General features: G+C 36.2%; 1 protein-coding gene across 1 annotated transcript; it reads left to right on the forward strand.

Moving 5' to 3' along the window:
* The first annotated feature begins 13,838 nt into the window (after nucleotides 1-13,838).
* On the forward strand, nucleotides 13,839-18,469 carry LOC110908510 (inositol transporter 1). Its single transcript, XM_022153465.2, has 6 exons — nucleotides 13,839-14,285; nucleotides 14,571-14,641; nucleotides 14,724-15,059; nucleotides 15,140-15,247; nucleotides 15,334-15,519; nucleotides 17,667-18,469. Exons 1-6 carry the CDS (start codon nucleotides 14,144-14,146, stop codon nucleotides 18,309-18,311), a joined length of 1,488 nt encoding a protein of 495 aa, XP_022009157.1. The 5' UTR covers nucleotides 13,839-14,143; the 3' UTR covers nucleotides 18,312-18,469.
* Nucleotides 18,470-18,495: the final 26 nt, after the last annotated feature.

Consider the following 18,495-nt stretch of genomic DNA (forward strand, 5'->3'; position numbering starts at 1 on the left):
CGAATAACAGAGCATAGTCTGAATTCGAACAGCACTCAAATATTCAAGTCGAAATCACGATGAATAATCAAAGTACAAGCTCAATTTGAGCAGCACTCGGACAATCGTTGGATAGTTATAATCGATCGGACGTTGAATCGTAATAGCGATCGAGTTATTACCCTGATTGTGGCAGCACCTCGTGATCGTGTGTGTGTAATTGTGGTATAACAGTTCTTAATCGACGTACACAGAGAGTTTCTGTGTCGTTTTAAGTTCACAGTTTTAGTGCCAAGGTCGGCTATTTATAGCTAGAATTTCGACTGGCTTACGGACCGTATGCCTAACCCCTTGCGGTCCGTAAGGGAACCTGGTCTGCTTACGGTCCGTAAGGACCAACCTTTACGGTCCGTAAAGGGTGTAGCCTACTTCCTAGCCTAGCTGAGTTCGGTTATAGCCTTAGTGAATCAAAAATTTCAACCAATCAGCATCTAGCAACGAATTAAATTAGATAATTATCAATTAGGGTTTGCCCCCTTTGAGTTTTAGGGGCCCTGATCCTGATTCCGATTGTTCCGGAAATTTCAGGGTTTATGCCAAATTACTTGGGTGTCTTAATTAGGGTTTTCTTATTGGATAATTATTATTCTAATTACCAGTTTTATTGACGGTTGTTACATTCAAGCCTTCTCGGATTCAAGGTATGGTTTCTATTAATTAGGTAAAAGTGATTCATCATTATCGTTCAAACCATATGTAGATCAAATATAATGTTTTATGTGTATGTGCATGAAATAGGAACAACCAGGTTGCTAAATGACAGCAACTACAAACATGGACTATAGAAAAGTAATTAGGATGATAGTGTTGTACTTAACTATGTCCGAATCTTTCTATGAAGATGGTGAGATTGGTGGAGAACAAAACGTGGGTTGTGGTGCCACAGTGAGTTTGTATCAAGTTCTATGCTCTTAATCTTAAATGAAAATGTATATAAAAATTTGATGGAGACTTTTGTTGGGTTTTTCACATGTTTATCAAAGTAATTTTATCCGAATAAAATTAAAACGCAGCGGAATATCTATTTAAAACATGTTACTTTGCAAGATTTAAAACCATTTTAAATGCAAAAACCCAAAATCGGATCCATATATGAAATGCATGCTATCAAAATACAACCATAGGGTGTTTTAGAATACTACCATTCCAAGAGCAAGGTGATATGAAGAGGATGATATACTTGAATGGAAATCTTCAAAGGAGAAGATCTCAAGCTCGCATACCCCAAGCTTCCAACGAACACCTTATGTTGCTAGGATTTCTACACTTGAAACACAAAAAGAATCCCTCTTGATCAACACACTTTGGCCGAAAATTTGAGAGAGAGTTCTTGTGTGTTCTTGCACTTGAATTCTTGAAAAAATGATAGATGGTTACAAGTCTTGGAACTCCTTTTTTCTTAAAAGGATGAGAGAGATAGTTGCCACTCACAATGGCCAATCAAGGAGCATCTATATATGCAAAATGCATGGACTATGATTGGACCAAAAAAAAGTGTGAGTTCCCATGAGGGGGGGCGGCCCCTAGCTTTTATTTTAAAAAAAAAAACAAAATTTCTTTTATAAATTTAAGTCTTGTTTATTTTATAACCTTTTATAAAATATAACATCTCATGTTTACAAGACTTATGCAACCTTTTAAAATTGTTATTTAACCCATTAAATAACAAATAAAATATTCTCTCAAAATAAATTATCCATATAATTTACTAGCTTGTCAAGTGCAATTTATTTAGAAAACCGATTTCTAAATATTGTAAGTGTTAATATTTATTTGTTTGATCATATCATAAATAAATATTGTAGGTGTTTGTCTAGCTTGTTATTGGGTATGACCCTACTTGGATCATAACGCACTAGCCACATCAATTTAATATGTGTCTTGGGCATACAGTGTCCAACATTCTCCCACTTGCACAAGATACATAGAAGATTGATGCAAGCAGTAAATGACGCCTAACAACGGTTTACTACCCCTAATACGTATGACGAAGTGCCATTCAATAACATCATCTCCTTCAAGTCCCTTACTTGAACATGATTTAGGTGAATCTATCATTTATCCTTTCGTTACAGATGTCATGTCAAATCCAGAGACACAGTGTGATCATTCTCTGTTGATTTAACTTTAGCAGGCCTTAGACATCTTACTCTCAACGAATAAGAGGAACAAATCCCTTCTTGACTACATACGTCTCTCACAATCACCTCGTACCACACCTGAGCTTAGCCTTATGCACTGTCTTATTACAGACAGCGAAGAACTAAGTCAAGGTATAATATTTGGTGAATATCAAGACCCAATATGTATCTCAGGTCAGAGGATACTATGATATTCGCCTTTGCTCAAATTTACTTATGATCAATCACAAATGATTCCATGCAGTAACATTTGAGAGCGGGTCAGTCCAATATTTGTATCCCACAAATATCTATGAACTTTGGCAGCAACACTTTGCTCTATATTCATACCTAATGAATATCCACCAATCCAAGTTCATAATAGTCTTACATTCATATTTGTTCCCACAAGTATGATCGACTACGGACATTTAGAATAATTAATTTATTCACGGATTTAAACATGCTAAAATGGAACATAACTCAAAATACCATAAAAGGTTAAAATAACAATTGTTCCAATATCCAAATACAAAATAGATCAAATCCAATCACTAGAATATCGAAGTCCTAAGGCACAAGTATGACCCTCATGTTTTGGCCGTTCAAGGAGCTTCGTTAGTGGATCCGCAGTGTTTTGATCGGTGTGAACTTTGCGAATACATATCTTTCCCTTTACAACTTCATCCCTTATGTAGTTGAATCTCCGCTCAATGTGCCTAGTCTTTTGATGTGCACGAGGTTCCTTGATTTGAGCAATCGCACCCTCGTTATCACAAAAGATCTCTAGGGGGTCTTGAATGGTAGGGACTACCCCTAGGTCGGCAATGAACTTCTTTAACCACGCAGCTTCTTGTGCTGCCAATGAGGCGGCGATGTATTCTGATTCTGTAGTGGACAATGCTACAACATCCTGCTTCGAGCTCTTCCAAGAGACTGCAGCCCCATTCAAAATGAAGACATACCCAGATTGTGATCGTGAACCATCTCGATCAGTTTGGAAACTCGCATCCGTGTAACCCTTTACAACGAGTTCTTCTTCACCAGATCCATATATTAGAAACATATCCTTAGTCCTCCTAAGGTATTTCAATATGCTCTTAACAGCCATCCAATGACTGTTACCTGGATTTTGCTGGTATCTACTTGTCATGCTTAAAGCGCATGACACGTCCGGTCTAGTACATATCATTGCATACATTATGGATCCAATAGCAGACGCATATGGGATTCCTTTCATTCTTTCTTGCTCATCCTTTGAGCTTGGACATTGAGTTACATTCAATATTGTCCCCTTTTGAATAGGTACCAAACCTTTCTTAGAGTTTTCCATCTTGAACCTTTTCAAGACTTTGTCAATGTATGCACTTTGGTTTAAACCTATCAAGCGCCTTGATCTATCCCTATAGATCTTTATTCCCAAAATATAGGCAGCTTCTCCAAGATCTTTAATGGAAAAACGTCTTCCAAGCCATGCTTTTACACCTTCCATGGTTGGAATGTCATTTCCAAATAGTAGAATGTCATCGACATACAATACTAAGAAAGTGACGGTGCTCCCACTAGCTTTCTTATACACACAAGCTTCATCGCCGTTCTTGATGAACCCAAAATTCCTAGTCTCTTCATCAAAACGGTGATTCCAACTTCTCGATGCTTGTTTCAATCCATAGATTGATTTCTTTAACTTGCATACTTTGTTAGGATGTTTTGGATCGACAAAACCTTCAGGCTGAACCATATAGACATCTTCATCAAGATATCCATTGAGGAAAGCCGTTTTGACATCCATTTGCCAAATCTCATAGTCATAATATGCAGCTATGGCAAATAATATCCTAATTGACTTTAGCATCGCCACTGGCGAGAAGGTCTCATCATAATCAACCCCTTGAGTTTGGGTGAAACCTTTTGCTACAAGTCTCACTTTATAAGTATCCAAGTTACCATGCATATCAGTTTTCTTCTTGAAAACCCACTTACTTCCAACTACTTTGGAGTTAAGAGGTGGCACAACCAATTCCCAAACTTGGTTGTCATACATGGATTGCATCTCTACGTTCATGGCTTCAAGCCATTTGTCGCAATCAGATTTTGACATTGCATCATGGTATGTGGTTGGTTCATCTGAATCTACCACATAGCATCCATCCATGAAAAATCCATATCTTTCAGGTGGATTACTAATTCTACCAGATTTGCGAACGTTTTGTGTACGTTGATCAACCATTTGATCATTTTCAACAACCTCTTGTTGAGTGCTAGTATCAACCAAACGTGTATCGGGTTGTGGTTCTTGATCCTCATCAAGTTTCACTGTTCTATTAGTTCCTTCCATTAGGAACTTATCCTCCAAGAACTTACCCTTTCGAGCAACAAATGCCTTTTGCTCTGTTGGATCGTAGAAATAATATCCTATATCATCTTTAGGATATCCTACGAAGATACACTTAATGGATCGTACTTCTAACTTGTTTGGGGTGTATTGCTTCACATAAGCATCACAACCCCATACCTTCAAATATGATAATGATGGAACCGTTCCATGCCATATTTCAAAAGGTGTCTTATCCACTTTCTTGGTTGGGGCCATATTTAATATACGAGCCGCGGAGAGCAAAGCGTAACCCCAAAATGATAGAGGCAATGTGCTTCTAGCCATCATAGATCGAAGCATATCCAATAAAGTTCGATTCCTCCTCTCAGACACACCATTATGTTGTGGTGTTCCAGGTGGAGTGAGTTGTGAGATGATCCCACAGCTCCTAAGATGATCTTGAAAAGCATCACTAAGGTATTCACCTCCTCTATCGGAACGAAGAACTTTGATTGTCTTGGTGAGTTGATTCTCTACTTCGTTTTGGAAGACTTTGAATGTTTCAAAAACTTCATCTTTGTGTCTTAGCAAGTACACATAACCATAACGACTAAAGTCGTCGGTAAAAGTTACGAAGTATTTTTCACCATTCCTTGTCATTGGCTTAAAAGGACCACATACATCTGAATGTATGATGCCTAATAAATCTTTTGCCCTTTGGTTTGTGCCACTAAAGGGTTTCTTGGTCATTTTTCCTTGTAAACAAGATTTGCATGTATCAAATGAACCAATTTCATTTGTTTCCAAAAGACCATTCTTTTGAAGTGTTTGCATGCGTTTTCTGTTTATATGACCAAGACGACAATGCCAAAGATAGGTCTCACTCAAATCCATTTTGAGTTTCTTGGTGTTTGCTTGGTACATCGAATTATCAAATGATGTATTATCATGAACCAATTCATAAATACCATTTGAAGGCGTAGCTTTAAAGTAGAACATGTCATTCATCAAAGCATAAATTTCATTGTTCACAAACTTCAAATCAAATCCATATTGTCTTAAAAGGGAAACTGAAATAATGTTCCTAGTTAAACTAGGAGCATACAAAACATTTTTCAAACATATTTCCAAACCACTTGGAAGTTTTAAAATATAGTCTCCTTGGGCTTCAACTTGAACTTTTGCTCCATTGCCCATGAAGAGACTAGTGTCTCCCTTCTTGTAATGCTTATTTCTTTTGAACCCCTGCAACGAATTGCAAATATGAGTTCCACATCCGGTATCTAATACCCATGTGTTAGAAGAAATAACATTTAGATCAATATGTATCATAAAGATTGTACCTGAGGTTTGCCCTGCATCCCTCTTGTTTTTCAACTCTTTGAGATAGGTTGGACAATTCCTTTTCCAATGTCCTATCTCTCCACACTCAAAGCATGGATCGGTTGTAGCAACTTTTGCCTTCTTCTCTTTTGGTTTTGGTGGTTCTGCTTTTGCCTTTCTTTTTCCTTTCCCTTTGACGTGTCCCTTACCCTTGGCAACATTTGCCTTGGAGTCGGGGTGATGCCCTTTCTTGCCTCCCTCATTGATCGTTAGAACGGGTGAAGACTTTTTACCCATTCCTGCTTCGGCCGTTTTGAGCATTGCATGAAGCTCACCAATGCTCTTGTCCCATCCGTTCATGTTATAGTTCATAACAAAGCTTTCAAATTTCTTTGTTAAAGAGTTGAGGATCAAATCCGTAGCCAACTCTTTAGAGACGGGACAATTGAGCCTCTCGAGGCGATCAATGTGGCTTTTCATCTTAAGGACGTAAGATGAGACTGATTGGGTTTCCTCCATTCGATATGCATGAAGCGCTCGAACCGTTTCGAAGCGTTCTACCCTTGCTTGTTGTAGGAACATTTCCTTCAATTGGGTAATCATGTCGTATGCCCCATGATGTTCAAAGTCCTTTTGAATCTCGGGAATCATAGTTCCCAACATGAGGCATAAGGCTTGCATGGAGTCCTTGGTATACTTAACCCAATCATTGTAGGCTTCTACATCTTCCTCGTCAGGTTGGTCGGGAATAGGATCGTCCAACACATAGGATATTTTTTCTTGCTTGAGAACAATTCTCAAGTTTCGAAACCAATCCATGAAGTTGTTATGGTTGAGACGATCCTTTTCAAGGATGGTTCTTAGTGATAGGTTACGGACGGTTTGGGTAATCGGGTTTGCATTGTTAGCGGCCATCTACAAAATTTGACAAAATTCAATTTTAGTATTTTCGATATTATTAAAATTTTAATCATTAATACCCTTTTAATGTCTCATAGACAATTAATAATTAAAATCTAGAATCCAACGTTACATTTAAATATTGGTTAGGTGACCTTTATCCCATTATTTAAATTAACAAGGTAGTCAACGTTTGACGATTGCAACACTTTGCAACTTCTAGCTGTATGGGATCGGTTAAACATCTTTATGTTTAGTTGGCATGTTTAATCCCATCAACACCTTTGTTCCCCATGCTTCGGTGACCCTAAGTTCATGGTTTCCAAATCAAGTCGTCCAATTTACACACACATGTGAGTTTACACACATAAGTGGTTAGGTGACCTTTATCCCACAAACATGGTGAACCCACCTCAAATATACAAGTTTCCTCAAATGTGGTTAGGTGACCTTTATCCCACAAAGAGTTCCCAAGTAATTCGAGTGTTGTATAAAAGGATGGTGTTTGACTTGTTTTATAAAAGGGATTTTTATTTTTTCAAAATTCTAGTTTAGAAAAATTTTATGTACCATGTATTTGCATGCATTCAAATCAATGGTACTTTAGTGAAAACCAATTTTTCAAGGTTCTTTTAATAAAACTCATTATATTATAAAATCATTAATTTTTAATAAAACCTTTTATTAATCGTTTTAATGATTTTGTAAGAACCAATTTTAAGCTTGTTGTTGATTTTTAGTTTGTTAAGCATGCATATCCAAATATCATCCAAACAACATAAATAAACAACCACACAAGCACAACACACATATCAATAGGTGCATAACCATAGCCAACTATTTTGACCATACTTGTTAGCCGAAACAAGTGTTGTCAAAAGGTCCTTCCTAAGGGTGAATATAGACACAAATAATGTGTCGTTGAACTCCCACTTGATCCCGCATCCAAATGCTTCAAGTCTTCATCTTGTGTTGTGATTTCTTCACATTCTTTGAGCTTCCAAATGTCTTTAATATTCAGCTCCAAACTCCTTTGGACTTCAAAAAAATGTGTTTTGGTTATCGGGCTAAAATCCCATTAAGAACTATGAAGTCCTTTATGCCCGAAAATGGCAAAACCCAAAACCGCATTTTTGTGTGCATCTTCTTTTACATAAAAGTATCCTAATACATTTTTCTAGTAAAATAAAATGCATCTAATCTATTTACTTACATGCCAAATGAAAATAAATAAATTACATATTTTTACAAATGAAAGACAAAATAATAATTATTACAACCCATTGAATAATAAAATTACAAACACAAATATATATTCACACAAGGTCATGGCTAGGTTATGAACACCAAAATATATATCCAAATATATATTAATTTCAAGAGCAAAATGGTTTCCTTTTATAACCTATATTTTTCGGCCAAGAATGAAAAACCGAAAAATGTGAGGTTTTGTCCAAACAAAATAAAACATCCATATGACATAATTTTTCAAGATTCCTTTATGCATGTAGGAAATAAATCTTGAAAAAAAAAAACAAAAGGAAAACCATGGATAAAATTTCGGCTATTGGGTTTCTCCAAACCCGAAAAACCGAAAATCTTTAAATCCGATGAAGCAAGCACTCATATAAGCGGCTCTAGATGCCATTGTTGGGTTTTTCACATGTTTATCAAAGTAATTTTATCCGAATAAAATTAAAACGCAGCGGAATATCTATTCAAAACATGTTACTTTGCAAGATTTAAAACCATTTTAAATGCAAAAACCCAAAATCAGATCCATATATGAAATGCATGCTATCAAAATACAACCATAGGGTGTTTTAGAATACTACCATTCCAAGAGCAAGGTGATATGAAGAGGATGATATACTTGAATGGAAATCTTCAAAGGAGAAGATCTCAAGCTCGCATACCCCAAGCTTCCAACGAACACCTTATGTTGCTAGGATTTCTACACTTGAAACACAAAAAGAATCCCTCTTGATCAACACACTTTGGCCGAAAATTTGAGAGAGAGTTCTTGTGTGTTCTTGCACTTGAATTCTTGAAAAAATGATAGATGGTTACAAGTCTTGGAGCTCCTTTTTTCTTAAAAGGATGAGAGAGATAGTTGCCACTCACAATGGCCAATCAAGGAGCATCTATATATGCAAAATGCATGGACTATGATTGGACCAAAAAAAAGTGTGAGTTCCCATGAGGGGGGGCGGCCCCTAGCTTTTATTTAAAAAAAAAAACAAAATTTCTTTTATAAATTTAAGTCTTGTTTATTTTATAACCTTTTATAAAATATAACATCTCATGTTTACAAGACTTATGCAACCTTTTAAAATTGTTATTTAACCCATTAAATAACAAATAAAATATTCTCTCAAAATAAATTATCCATATAATTTACTAGCTTGTCAAGTGCAATTTATTTAGAAAACCGATTTCTAAATATTGTAAGTGTTAATATTTATTTGTTTGATCATATCATAAATAAATATTGTAGGTGTTTGTCTAGCTTGTTATTGGGTATGACCCGACTTGGATCATAATGCACTAGCCACATCAATTTAATATGTGTCTTGGGCATACAGTGTCCAACAACTTTATGACCTGACTTCACATAACGTCTATCGTTTTCAAAAAGAATGTCATTTTCAGCCATCTTATCTATTATTAATTCCTTGAATAGTCGCAATTTGCCCAACACCCCGGACAATATTACGTTTTCAAATGAAAGAAGCACATTATCTTCTACAACCTGCTTTCTTATGGTTGAGTATTTTAATTATGAGTATTTAATATCACTGACTTGCTTTCAAAATACACTTCCAAACGCCCTGTAATGTGTTGTTCGTAAGCAAATCTGCCATAATTAATATGATTATATCCACGCGACATCAATGAAGGTTGTTTTTGGTTCACACAATGGCCTTTTTTAGTTTTGTCCATTATTTCATGAGTTTTTCTATCCATCATGGGTGGATGATGAATTTCAACTTTTGCCATCAGATACCCAATCGGAATTTAAAGATTCAGCTGGCAAACAAAATCAGGGACAAAAATCTCCACCTCATGTTGCAGTGTATTCTACCGGTGGTATTCTTTGTGAAAAAGCCTCAAGTTTCCTTCTCAGCAAAGGGTTTAAAGAGGTAATTGTAGCTTACACTTTTAACTTTAAAATGGATTGATCTAGGTTTTGTTTTATATATGACGGGTCAAGCGGTCAAAGTGAAAAAGAAGGGCTTAAAAGGAAGCTGGTCCAAATTGTATAATTAAGTTACAAAACCATTTATAGTTTTTTTTATAAAGAAGAATAGATTATTGTTGAAACTGCATCTTCTTTAATCATATTTGACACAGATTGATTGTACGCATCTACATTGCTTTTTTTTGTTTGTTTTAGTTGATACCCGATGACATGGAGCTTCAGTAGCGCGATATGCCTAATTACACAACTTCAGATGGATATGTACGAGTCAATATTACAAATTTTACAATTTCTGGTTTTGTACTTGCCATGATGTATCGTCTTATTCTCCCAACCACCACTATTGGTCCATTTCCTCAAACCATTGAGCTCAGGAGAGTTCGTCCTGAGTACAAGGCAAAATGTGAGTAATTAATTATGGTTGTTGATGATGATGTCATAAGAATAATATTTAATATATTTTCTCACAAAACCATGTCTTAATAGGATTTTTGAGGAAGAGTATGTTAAAGCCATCAAGAGGATATCTACAAGGTTGTCCAGCTCCAAGAATAAACGTGATATTGACGTGTTTGTCCACGGAAAGCCAAAGGTATATTTATATTACATTTAATAATTAATAATGACTGGTTGCAATGAATTTCTAAAATTAAGTATAATATTTCAGAGAATGGCATAGTTGAGTACTTTGGTGACCAATTGTACAGTTTTGCCTCCACTGCTAACAGATGGGTGCAATCATATGGGTCCCGTTGTGTCAAGCCACCAATCACCTATGGTGATGTCAGCAGACCCAATGCCATGACCGTCTTATGGTCCTCAGTGGCTCAAGAGATGACCAAATGGCCAATGAAGGGTATGCTTGATTCTCAGTTGGTCCTTTGTTTTTATAGAAGTTTTTAAAGTAAGTTTCGGTCTAAAATTATAGTATAGATACCGAAACAAATCTTTCATTAAAAGATTTATGAAAACACCGTTAAATAATATATTTTTTTAGGCCACCCGTGTAACACACGGGGTCTTAAGCTAGTATGAATATAAATCAAAACCCATAACATTCATAATGACATTTTAGCCAATATCTAGATGCCATGGATAAACTTGATGGTCACATGAGTCACCAAATATAGGAATGTGTGAAAAAATGGGATCTGACATATTTATACGGAAACCAATTTTTTTTTCTTTCTATTGTTTTAACATGTATCACATGCCATAGTTTTGATCAGAAGGTTAATGATCAGAGAATTAAACAAAGTGACATGCAATCAGCCGAAATATCGTTAAAACTTAAACTCATTACCCTTATTTTTTTCGATGAAAAACTGTTCATCAAGTTAACAACTTAATTTCTAAATATTTTGATTTTCTAATTACGAAAGATCCCCAATCAATTAGCAATTGGATTGATATAATCAACATTGCTCTGATACCACATGTTGATTATATCATTAAACATGTAGCCAAAACATAAAACCTTAATCATAAACTTGAGCATAAAAGTATAGGCACTTACATGTGGGAATGGTTATCTTTGCAGATGATGACGAAGCCATAATTCCCGTCAAGATGTTCTTGGTTCCACTTTAGAGTGTACTCTTGGGATGGATCAAGATTTAGAGAAAAGTAAAGTATGGAGAGTCATGATTTGGTGTAGTTTATTCTCCTTTTATTCTTATATGTTATGGACACTCAAAGGGTAACCTTACACATTCTCCTAATGTCATTATTTTCATCAAATAATGACTTATAATTAATCTTTAGGATACTAATGTCATATGGTTGATTGTATTTAGATGATCAATAAAGGCCACAATTATATAGAAGTCTAACATAATTTGGCAAGGAAAAAAAACAATAGCAAAACTGTAAATTTGAGCTGAGAGCAAAATCGTAATTTGGCTAGGAGAAGAAAAAACAAAGAGTAAATTACAAGTTTTGTCCTTTATGTTTGTATCAAATTGCAGGCAGTGTCCTTTACCTTCAAAATTAACTGGTTTTGTACTTAATCTTTCAAAATCTTACACGTTCTGTCCTTTAGGCCAAACCCAATTAGAAATATCAGTTAAATGATGTCACGTGCACCACACACGAGGGTAGAATAGTCTTTTCCCTGCCTACTTTTAAACACATAAAACCTCTCTCTCTTCTCTTCCTCTTTCTACCTCTTTGTTCTCTCTCTATCTCTACCTCTCTGTTCTCTCTATCAGTTCCAACAATACTCATAAATTACAAGTGGGGAAAATGAAAATGCTTACAGAGTTGAGGTGCTTGAGGTGGTGTTGGTGCTTAAGGTTTCAGTTTCGGTTTTGGTGTTTCAAGATTTTCCGGCAATGGTTCCACCGGCGACACCTCCGGTTGATCTTGATCGTTGATCACAGGCACGAAACTCACAGGCCTCACTAAAACCGGTGGATGAACCAATGCAGGTGTTTTCGGAATCTGAGATTCCCAGTACTTTGCTGGTGCCGGTGGCGGCGAAAGGGTTTGAAACGACACAAGCTCCGGCGACTTCGGCCCAAGGATATTCCACCCTGAATTTGAATTTTTTTCGTTCCATTTTGGGTTACTTCCCTGCACTGCATGAACTATATAAATATTTCATATAAATATTTCAGTAGAAAGAGAGTTGTAGAGAGAGAGAGAGAGAGAGAAATAATATTTTGTCTTTTGAAAAATATTTTGATTTATTTTTTAAATAATAATATTAACTATATAGGTAAAAAGATAAAAATACCCTTTGGTGAGCAAATTTAACAAAAAAATTTAACTTGGTTTGGTCTAAAAGACAGAACGTGTAAGATTTTGAAACATTAAGTACAAAACCACTCAGTTTTAAAGGTAAAGAACATCGTCTGTAATTTAATATAAAGATAAAGTCAAAACTTGTAATTAAACACACTATAAAGAAGCAAGTTATATGTGCATATATGTGTTGTAAGTTAGGATTTGGGAGTTTTTCAAAAAAAAAAAAAATAGAAAATTTTCTTTTTAACCCTAAAGTTTTAATGTTTGACAATTTAAGTTTAAACTTCTAATTTTTGTTTTCTTTTAACCCTAAAGTTTTAATTTTTGACAATTTACCCTAAAGTTTTAATATTTGACAATTTAAGTTTAAAATTTTTAATCTTTGTTTCCTTTTTAACACTAAAGTTTTAATCTTTGACAATTTAACTTTAAAGTTCTAATTTGGTAAGTTAACCCCTTTGATTAATTTGATTTTTTTACTTCTAATTCAAAAGTTTCAATCTTTTGCGATTTAACCACTTTGATTTTTTTTACTTATGTGTTGTAATCTTGACTTTGGAGGTTTCTCAAAGAAAAAATGATTATACATATGGTTGTTGTAACTTTGGCTTTGGAGGTTTTAAAAAAAAATGATTTTTTTTACTTTTCACCCAAAAGTATTTCATAAATTACTTTTAACCCAAAACTATTTGTTTTTTTTACTTTTAACACAAAACTTTTTATCTTTTGCAATCTATCCTCACAACTTTTTTTATTTTCAACTTTGGTCCTTTATAGTTTCCATTTTCCGCAAATTTTTCGCTATATGCTTCGTTCTAAATTTTGTGACTTAACACATCGCAACGTGCGTCTTTGGTTTAGCGTTTTTACGTTTCGTTCTAAATTTTGCGAGTTAACAAGACGCAACATGCGTGCGTGGGTGAACATTTTTACATCATCTACGTTTTTCCCGTTTGACGGGTTCAACATAACGTGCTTATCCTAAATCGATTTAGTTATAACTAAAGAATCCCCGTCGTATTGCGGCGGGTCGTAATTCTAGTTTACTCAAAAACAAAACAATAGCAAAATTATAAATTTAAATAGTATTTTAACTAGACCAATGGTGAAATGTCACGTAAGTATTTATTCATGATTTTTTCTTTTTGTCTCATCATACAATAGTTACCTTTTATAATCATTTTGTTTTGTACATTTTAAAATCTGGTCCACTGGTCACATACTCACATGCCCAAATCTGAATCATCGTCTCAAATTTTCAGGGATTTCTTATCCATATCACCAAATATTTGATCACCTCAATCAATATTTGGTCGGATACCCGGATGTTTCCTGCTCAATTCGTAACGAATCAAGAAAAAAATAAGTGAAGATCACAGTTATTTACCTCACCTGGGTGTTTCTTATGCACTCCAACTGTTCGACCATTTGCCCCTGTGAAGGTTTCTGATATTAATCAAAACAAAGTGTGGGAACTCATATTTTAGAGAAAAGATGACAATTGACATGATACCAGGGAGTTCTGGGCGCATAGATGCTGGTGATGACAAGAAAATAACATATTTTAGCAACAAATATGTGTTGGGTTTGACTGTTGTTGCTGGCATTGGTGGTCTGCTTTTTGGTTATGACACAGGTATTTACTTCCCTATTTGGCTATTGTTGACCCATATATATTTATTCCTGTATGTATATCAGTATAATTTGCTATGCAAATATGAAATATGCTGCTGTGGACCAGACAGTTTGGTTTAGAAGGTCATGTGATGAAAATTATACGCGATTTAATCGAACATAGCGTTTAATTATATGCGACTTTGCTGTTTCTGGTCAGCAGAATCTTATGCATAAATCATAATGACTATAATTCGCCAAATTTAATCGGGCTTACTCATTTGACAGTAAAAAACATTTGTTTCAGGAGTCATATCAGGAGCCCTTCTGTACATCCGTGATGACTTCGATGCCGTTGATCAAAGTAGCTTCTTACAGGTACAAAATCAGTTATCAGTTACTTAACTCTTGGCCTTTTGCTTCAATCTTTGACCTTTTAAATCTTGTGTGTTATATGCAGGAGACAATTGTTAGCATGGCTTTACTTGGTGCAATGATCGGAGCTGCAGGCGGTGGGTGGCTAAACGACGTGCAAGGGCGCAAAAGTGCTACACTTATCGCTGATGTGATATTTGCACTTGGATCTTTCGTAATGGCGGCTGCACCCGATCCATACGTTCTTATATTCGGTCGTTTATTAGTTGGACTAGGTGTCGGTATAGCTTCTGTTACCGCTCCAATGTATATCGCAGAAGCAGCGCCTTCGGAAATACGCGGTGGTCTTGTAAGCACCAACGTGCTTATGATCACCGGTGGTCAGTTTCTATCTTACCTTGTTAATCTTGGTTTCACACAGGTGAGACTCTTTTAAAGCTATATAATTTCATAATCTTTGTTGACCATTTTGTTGACCCGAATTCGTATCTTTGTTGATAGGTTCGTGGAACATGGCGATGGATGCTCGGAATTGCTGCTGTACCCGCTATTCTTCAGTTTGCGTTGATGCTGTTTTTGCCTGAGTCGCCACGTTGGCTTTACAAGAATGTAAAATATTTTGAATGAACCGTTTTACACTTATTTGTTTGTGTGTGTACAATTTTTTTTCTAAATTCTATTTTTCTGTTATGTAGAAAAGTAGTTCGGAGGCAATTGCCACACTTTCAAAAATTTATGATCCTGATCGGTTAAACGATGAACTCCAGCACCTTTCGGCTGCGTTAGAGGAAGAACGCAGAGGCAGGAATTCCGTAAGATACCGAGATGTTTTCAGAATTAAAGAAATCAGACTTGCATTTATGGCTGGAGCTGGTCTGCAGGTATGAATAGATGGTTGTGTAACAGGTTGGTAAAAACTATGGACCTGGACCGTTAATGGGTCAAAATGTACATGTCTGGATCTATAATGGGTCAAAATGTACAGGTCTGGAACTATAATGGGTCAAAATGGGCAATGGTACATGTTGACCCAAAATGCTTTGGTCCCAAATTTCGTTTTTTCAAATAATTAGTTTGTTGAATATGCTTACCATGTTTTATTTTTGGGGTAAAGTACACGAATGGTCCTGTGGTTTACTAAAATTTTGAATTTGGTCCTTAGCTTTCCAAAAGTACACCGGTGGTCCTTGTGGTTTGTTTGCACTCTTAACAAATTTAGCCCCTAACTTTTTCCAAAAGTACATAGATGGTCCCTGTCGTTTGCACTTTGTAACGCATTCAGTCCCTAACTTGGACATGCTAAAACCTTTAGATTTGTTAGCTGGGGACTAAATGCGTTACAAAGTGCAAACCACAGGGATCATCCGTGTACTTTTGGAAAGCTAGGTAACCACAGGGACCTCATGTACTTTACTCTTTATTTTTTAAAAGAGTAAATGTCAATTTACGTCCCTGAGGTTTACACCAAAATGCACGACCAACCCTCATTTGAAAAAACACTACAATCAAGTCCCTGTGGTTGTCGATCGCGTTCAATAACGTCCCTCCTTATATTTTCCAATTATTATCCATTTACTTAATTAATAACTTAAAGGGCATAATGGTAATTTCACCCAAAAGGGAAATCGGCCCTCCATATAACTCCCCAAGGTTCTTTGAAAAGCTCATTTTCAATCCCCCAACCTTCTTCCACACTTGTTCCTTCACCGGAGATTTCCTTCCATCACCGGAGAAAAAATTCCGACAACGATGAGGCAGTATGCGGTGATCTTGTTTACCCTACACGTGATCGGTACGACATTTATCTTAATTTTGAATTTAATCTATGATTTCGATATGCGTGACGGTCGTATAATCTGAAATGTGGGTTGGTTTTCTTCGAATTCTAGTCGGATTTCGAGTGCAGGTCACTCGAAGACTCATTAGGATCCAATACCGGGTCCTTTTGAGGGGTGGAAGAGGGTTAAGGATTGACCTCTGTTTTAACTGGCGACCATGACTCCAATGGTGGTTGGTTGGCTGTACATATTAAATATGTAATTGTTGTTGGTGTTTGAACAGATTAGACTTGCATTCACTTGCATTAGGTTATGTTATTGTTGTTGGTGTTTGAACAGGTTGTGCATAAGTTTCGGTTTCAGTTGGATTCACTTGTATTCAGTTTCACCTTCAGGTTCATTTTGAGTTCTGCATTCACTTGTTTATGAACAGGTTGTTGCATTCACTTGTTGCCTTCAGATATTGTTACATTCACTTGTTGCATTCAGATTGTAAGTTCAGATTGTTGCATTCAGGTTGTTCAGAATGTTGCATTCAGATTGTTGCGTTCAGATTGTTCATGTTGTTGTTGCAGTCTGTTCACTTAGGGTCAGTTCAGATTGTTCATGTTGTTCATGTTGTTGCTGTAGTCATGTTGTTCATGTTCATGTTGTTGCTGCAGTCATGTTCTTCATGTTGTTGCTGCAGTCAGTTCAGATTTTTCATGTTGTTGCTGTTGTTCATGTTGTTGGTACAGTCAGTTCAGATTGTTCCGATTGTTCATGGGGTGATTGGTAATTAGATTTGAAAACCATTTGAATATGGAGTGAACTTAACAAATTTTACAACAGGGACCGAAATGGTCATGAAAGTTTTGAGGGTAATTTAGTCTTTTCACAATATTTATACCGGGAAAATATAAGGAGGGACGTTATTGAACGCAATCGACAACCACAGGGACTTGATTGTAGCGTTTTTTTCAAATGAGGGCTGGTCGTGCGTTTTGGTGTAAACCTCTAAATTGACATTTACTCTTTTTAAAAACTACGAGTAATAATCAATTTTTGAATAAAGATTTAGGTATTCACTAAAACCACTATGTGGGTTATCTTTTCTTTAACCCATAGAACATAACTCAAATCGATTTGTTCATAAGTTAATGAGTCGAAATTATCACCTTTGGTGTTGCATTACAATAATACAATGTGCCAATGCATTTATTGATTGTATATTTGTATGATATCTTTTACAACATAATGTCAATTTGCAGGCATTTCAACAATTTACTGGCATCAACACCGTCATGTATTACAGCCCGACCATAGTCCAGATGGCAGGTTTCGGGTCAAACGAATTAGCTCTTCAATTATCTCTCATAGTTGCACTAATGAATGCCGCCGGAACAGTGGTCGGAATCTACCTCATCGACCACGTTGGCCGCCGGAAGTTAGCTCTCAGCAGTTTAACAGGTGTCATTCTGTCATTGGTTCTCCTGTCAGTTGCATTCTTCCTTGAATCATCTGGACATACCAACATAGGGTGGGTGGCGGTTCTCGGGTTAGTCCTTTACATTAGTTCGTTCGCCCCTGGGATGGGGCCCGTTCCATGGACGGTGAATTCTGAAATATACTCAGAATTGTATCGCGGTACCTGTGGAGGAATGGCGGCTACTGTGAACTGGGTATCGAATTTGATAGTTGCTCAAAGCTTTCTTTCAGTTGCTGATGCGGTTGGGACCGGTTTGACCTTTGCTATATTGGCGGTAATTGCGGTGGCTGCGGTTGTTTTCGTGCTCATGTTTGTACCGGAGACCAAAGGGTTGACTTTTGAGGAAGTAGAGAAATTGTGGCGTGAACGGGCTCGCGGAAGAAGTAATGGTGCTGAAAAATCTCTTCTTGAAGACGATGAGACATGAAAGTTCATATGCAGAGTTCCATGGTTTTGTATGATTATTGAGCTATATTAACAGATTTTGGTATTAGTAGTAAATAAGTGTCATGGTTCAAGGCTATATTCGTCATTACAAAAACGATACGAACAAGACACATAAATAATCAGCTTTGGGTTATCATATTTAACTCGTCTAACAAACCGGTAAT

Source organism: Helianthus annuus, chromosome 14 (genome assembly GCF_002127325.2).
Source record: "Helianthus annuus cultivar XRQ/B chromosome 14, HanXRQr2.0-SUNRISE, whole genome shotgun sequence".
Lineage (NCBI taxonomy): Eukaryota > Viridiplantae > Streptophyta > Magnoliopsida > Asterales > Asteraceae > Helianthus > Helianthus annuus.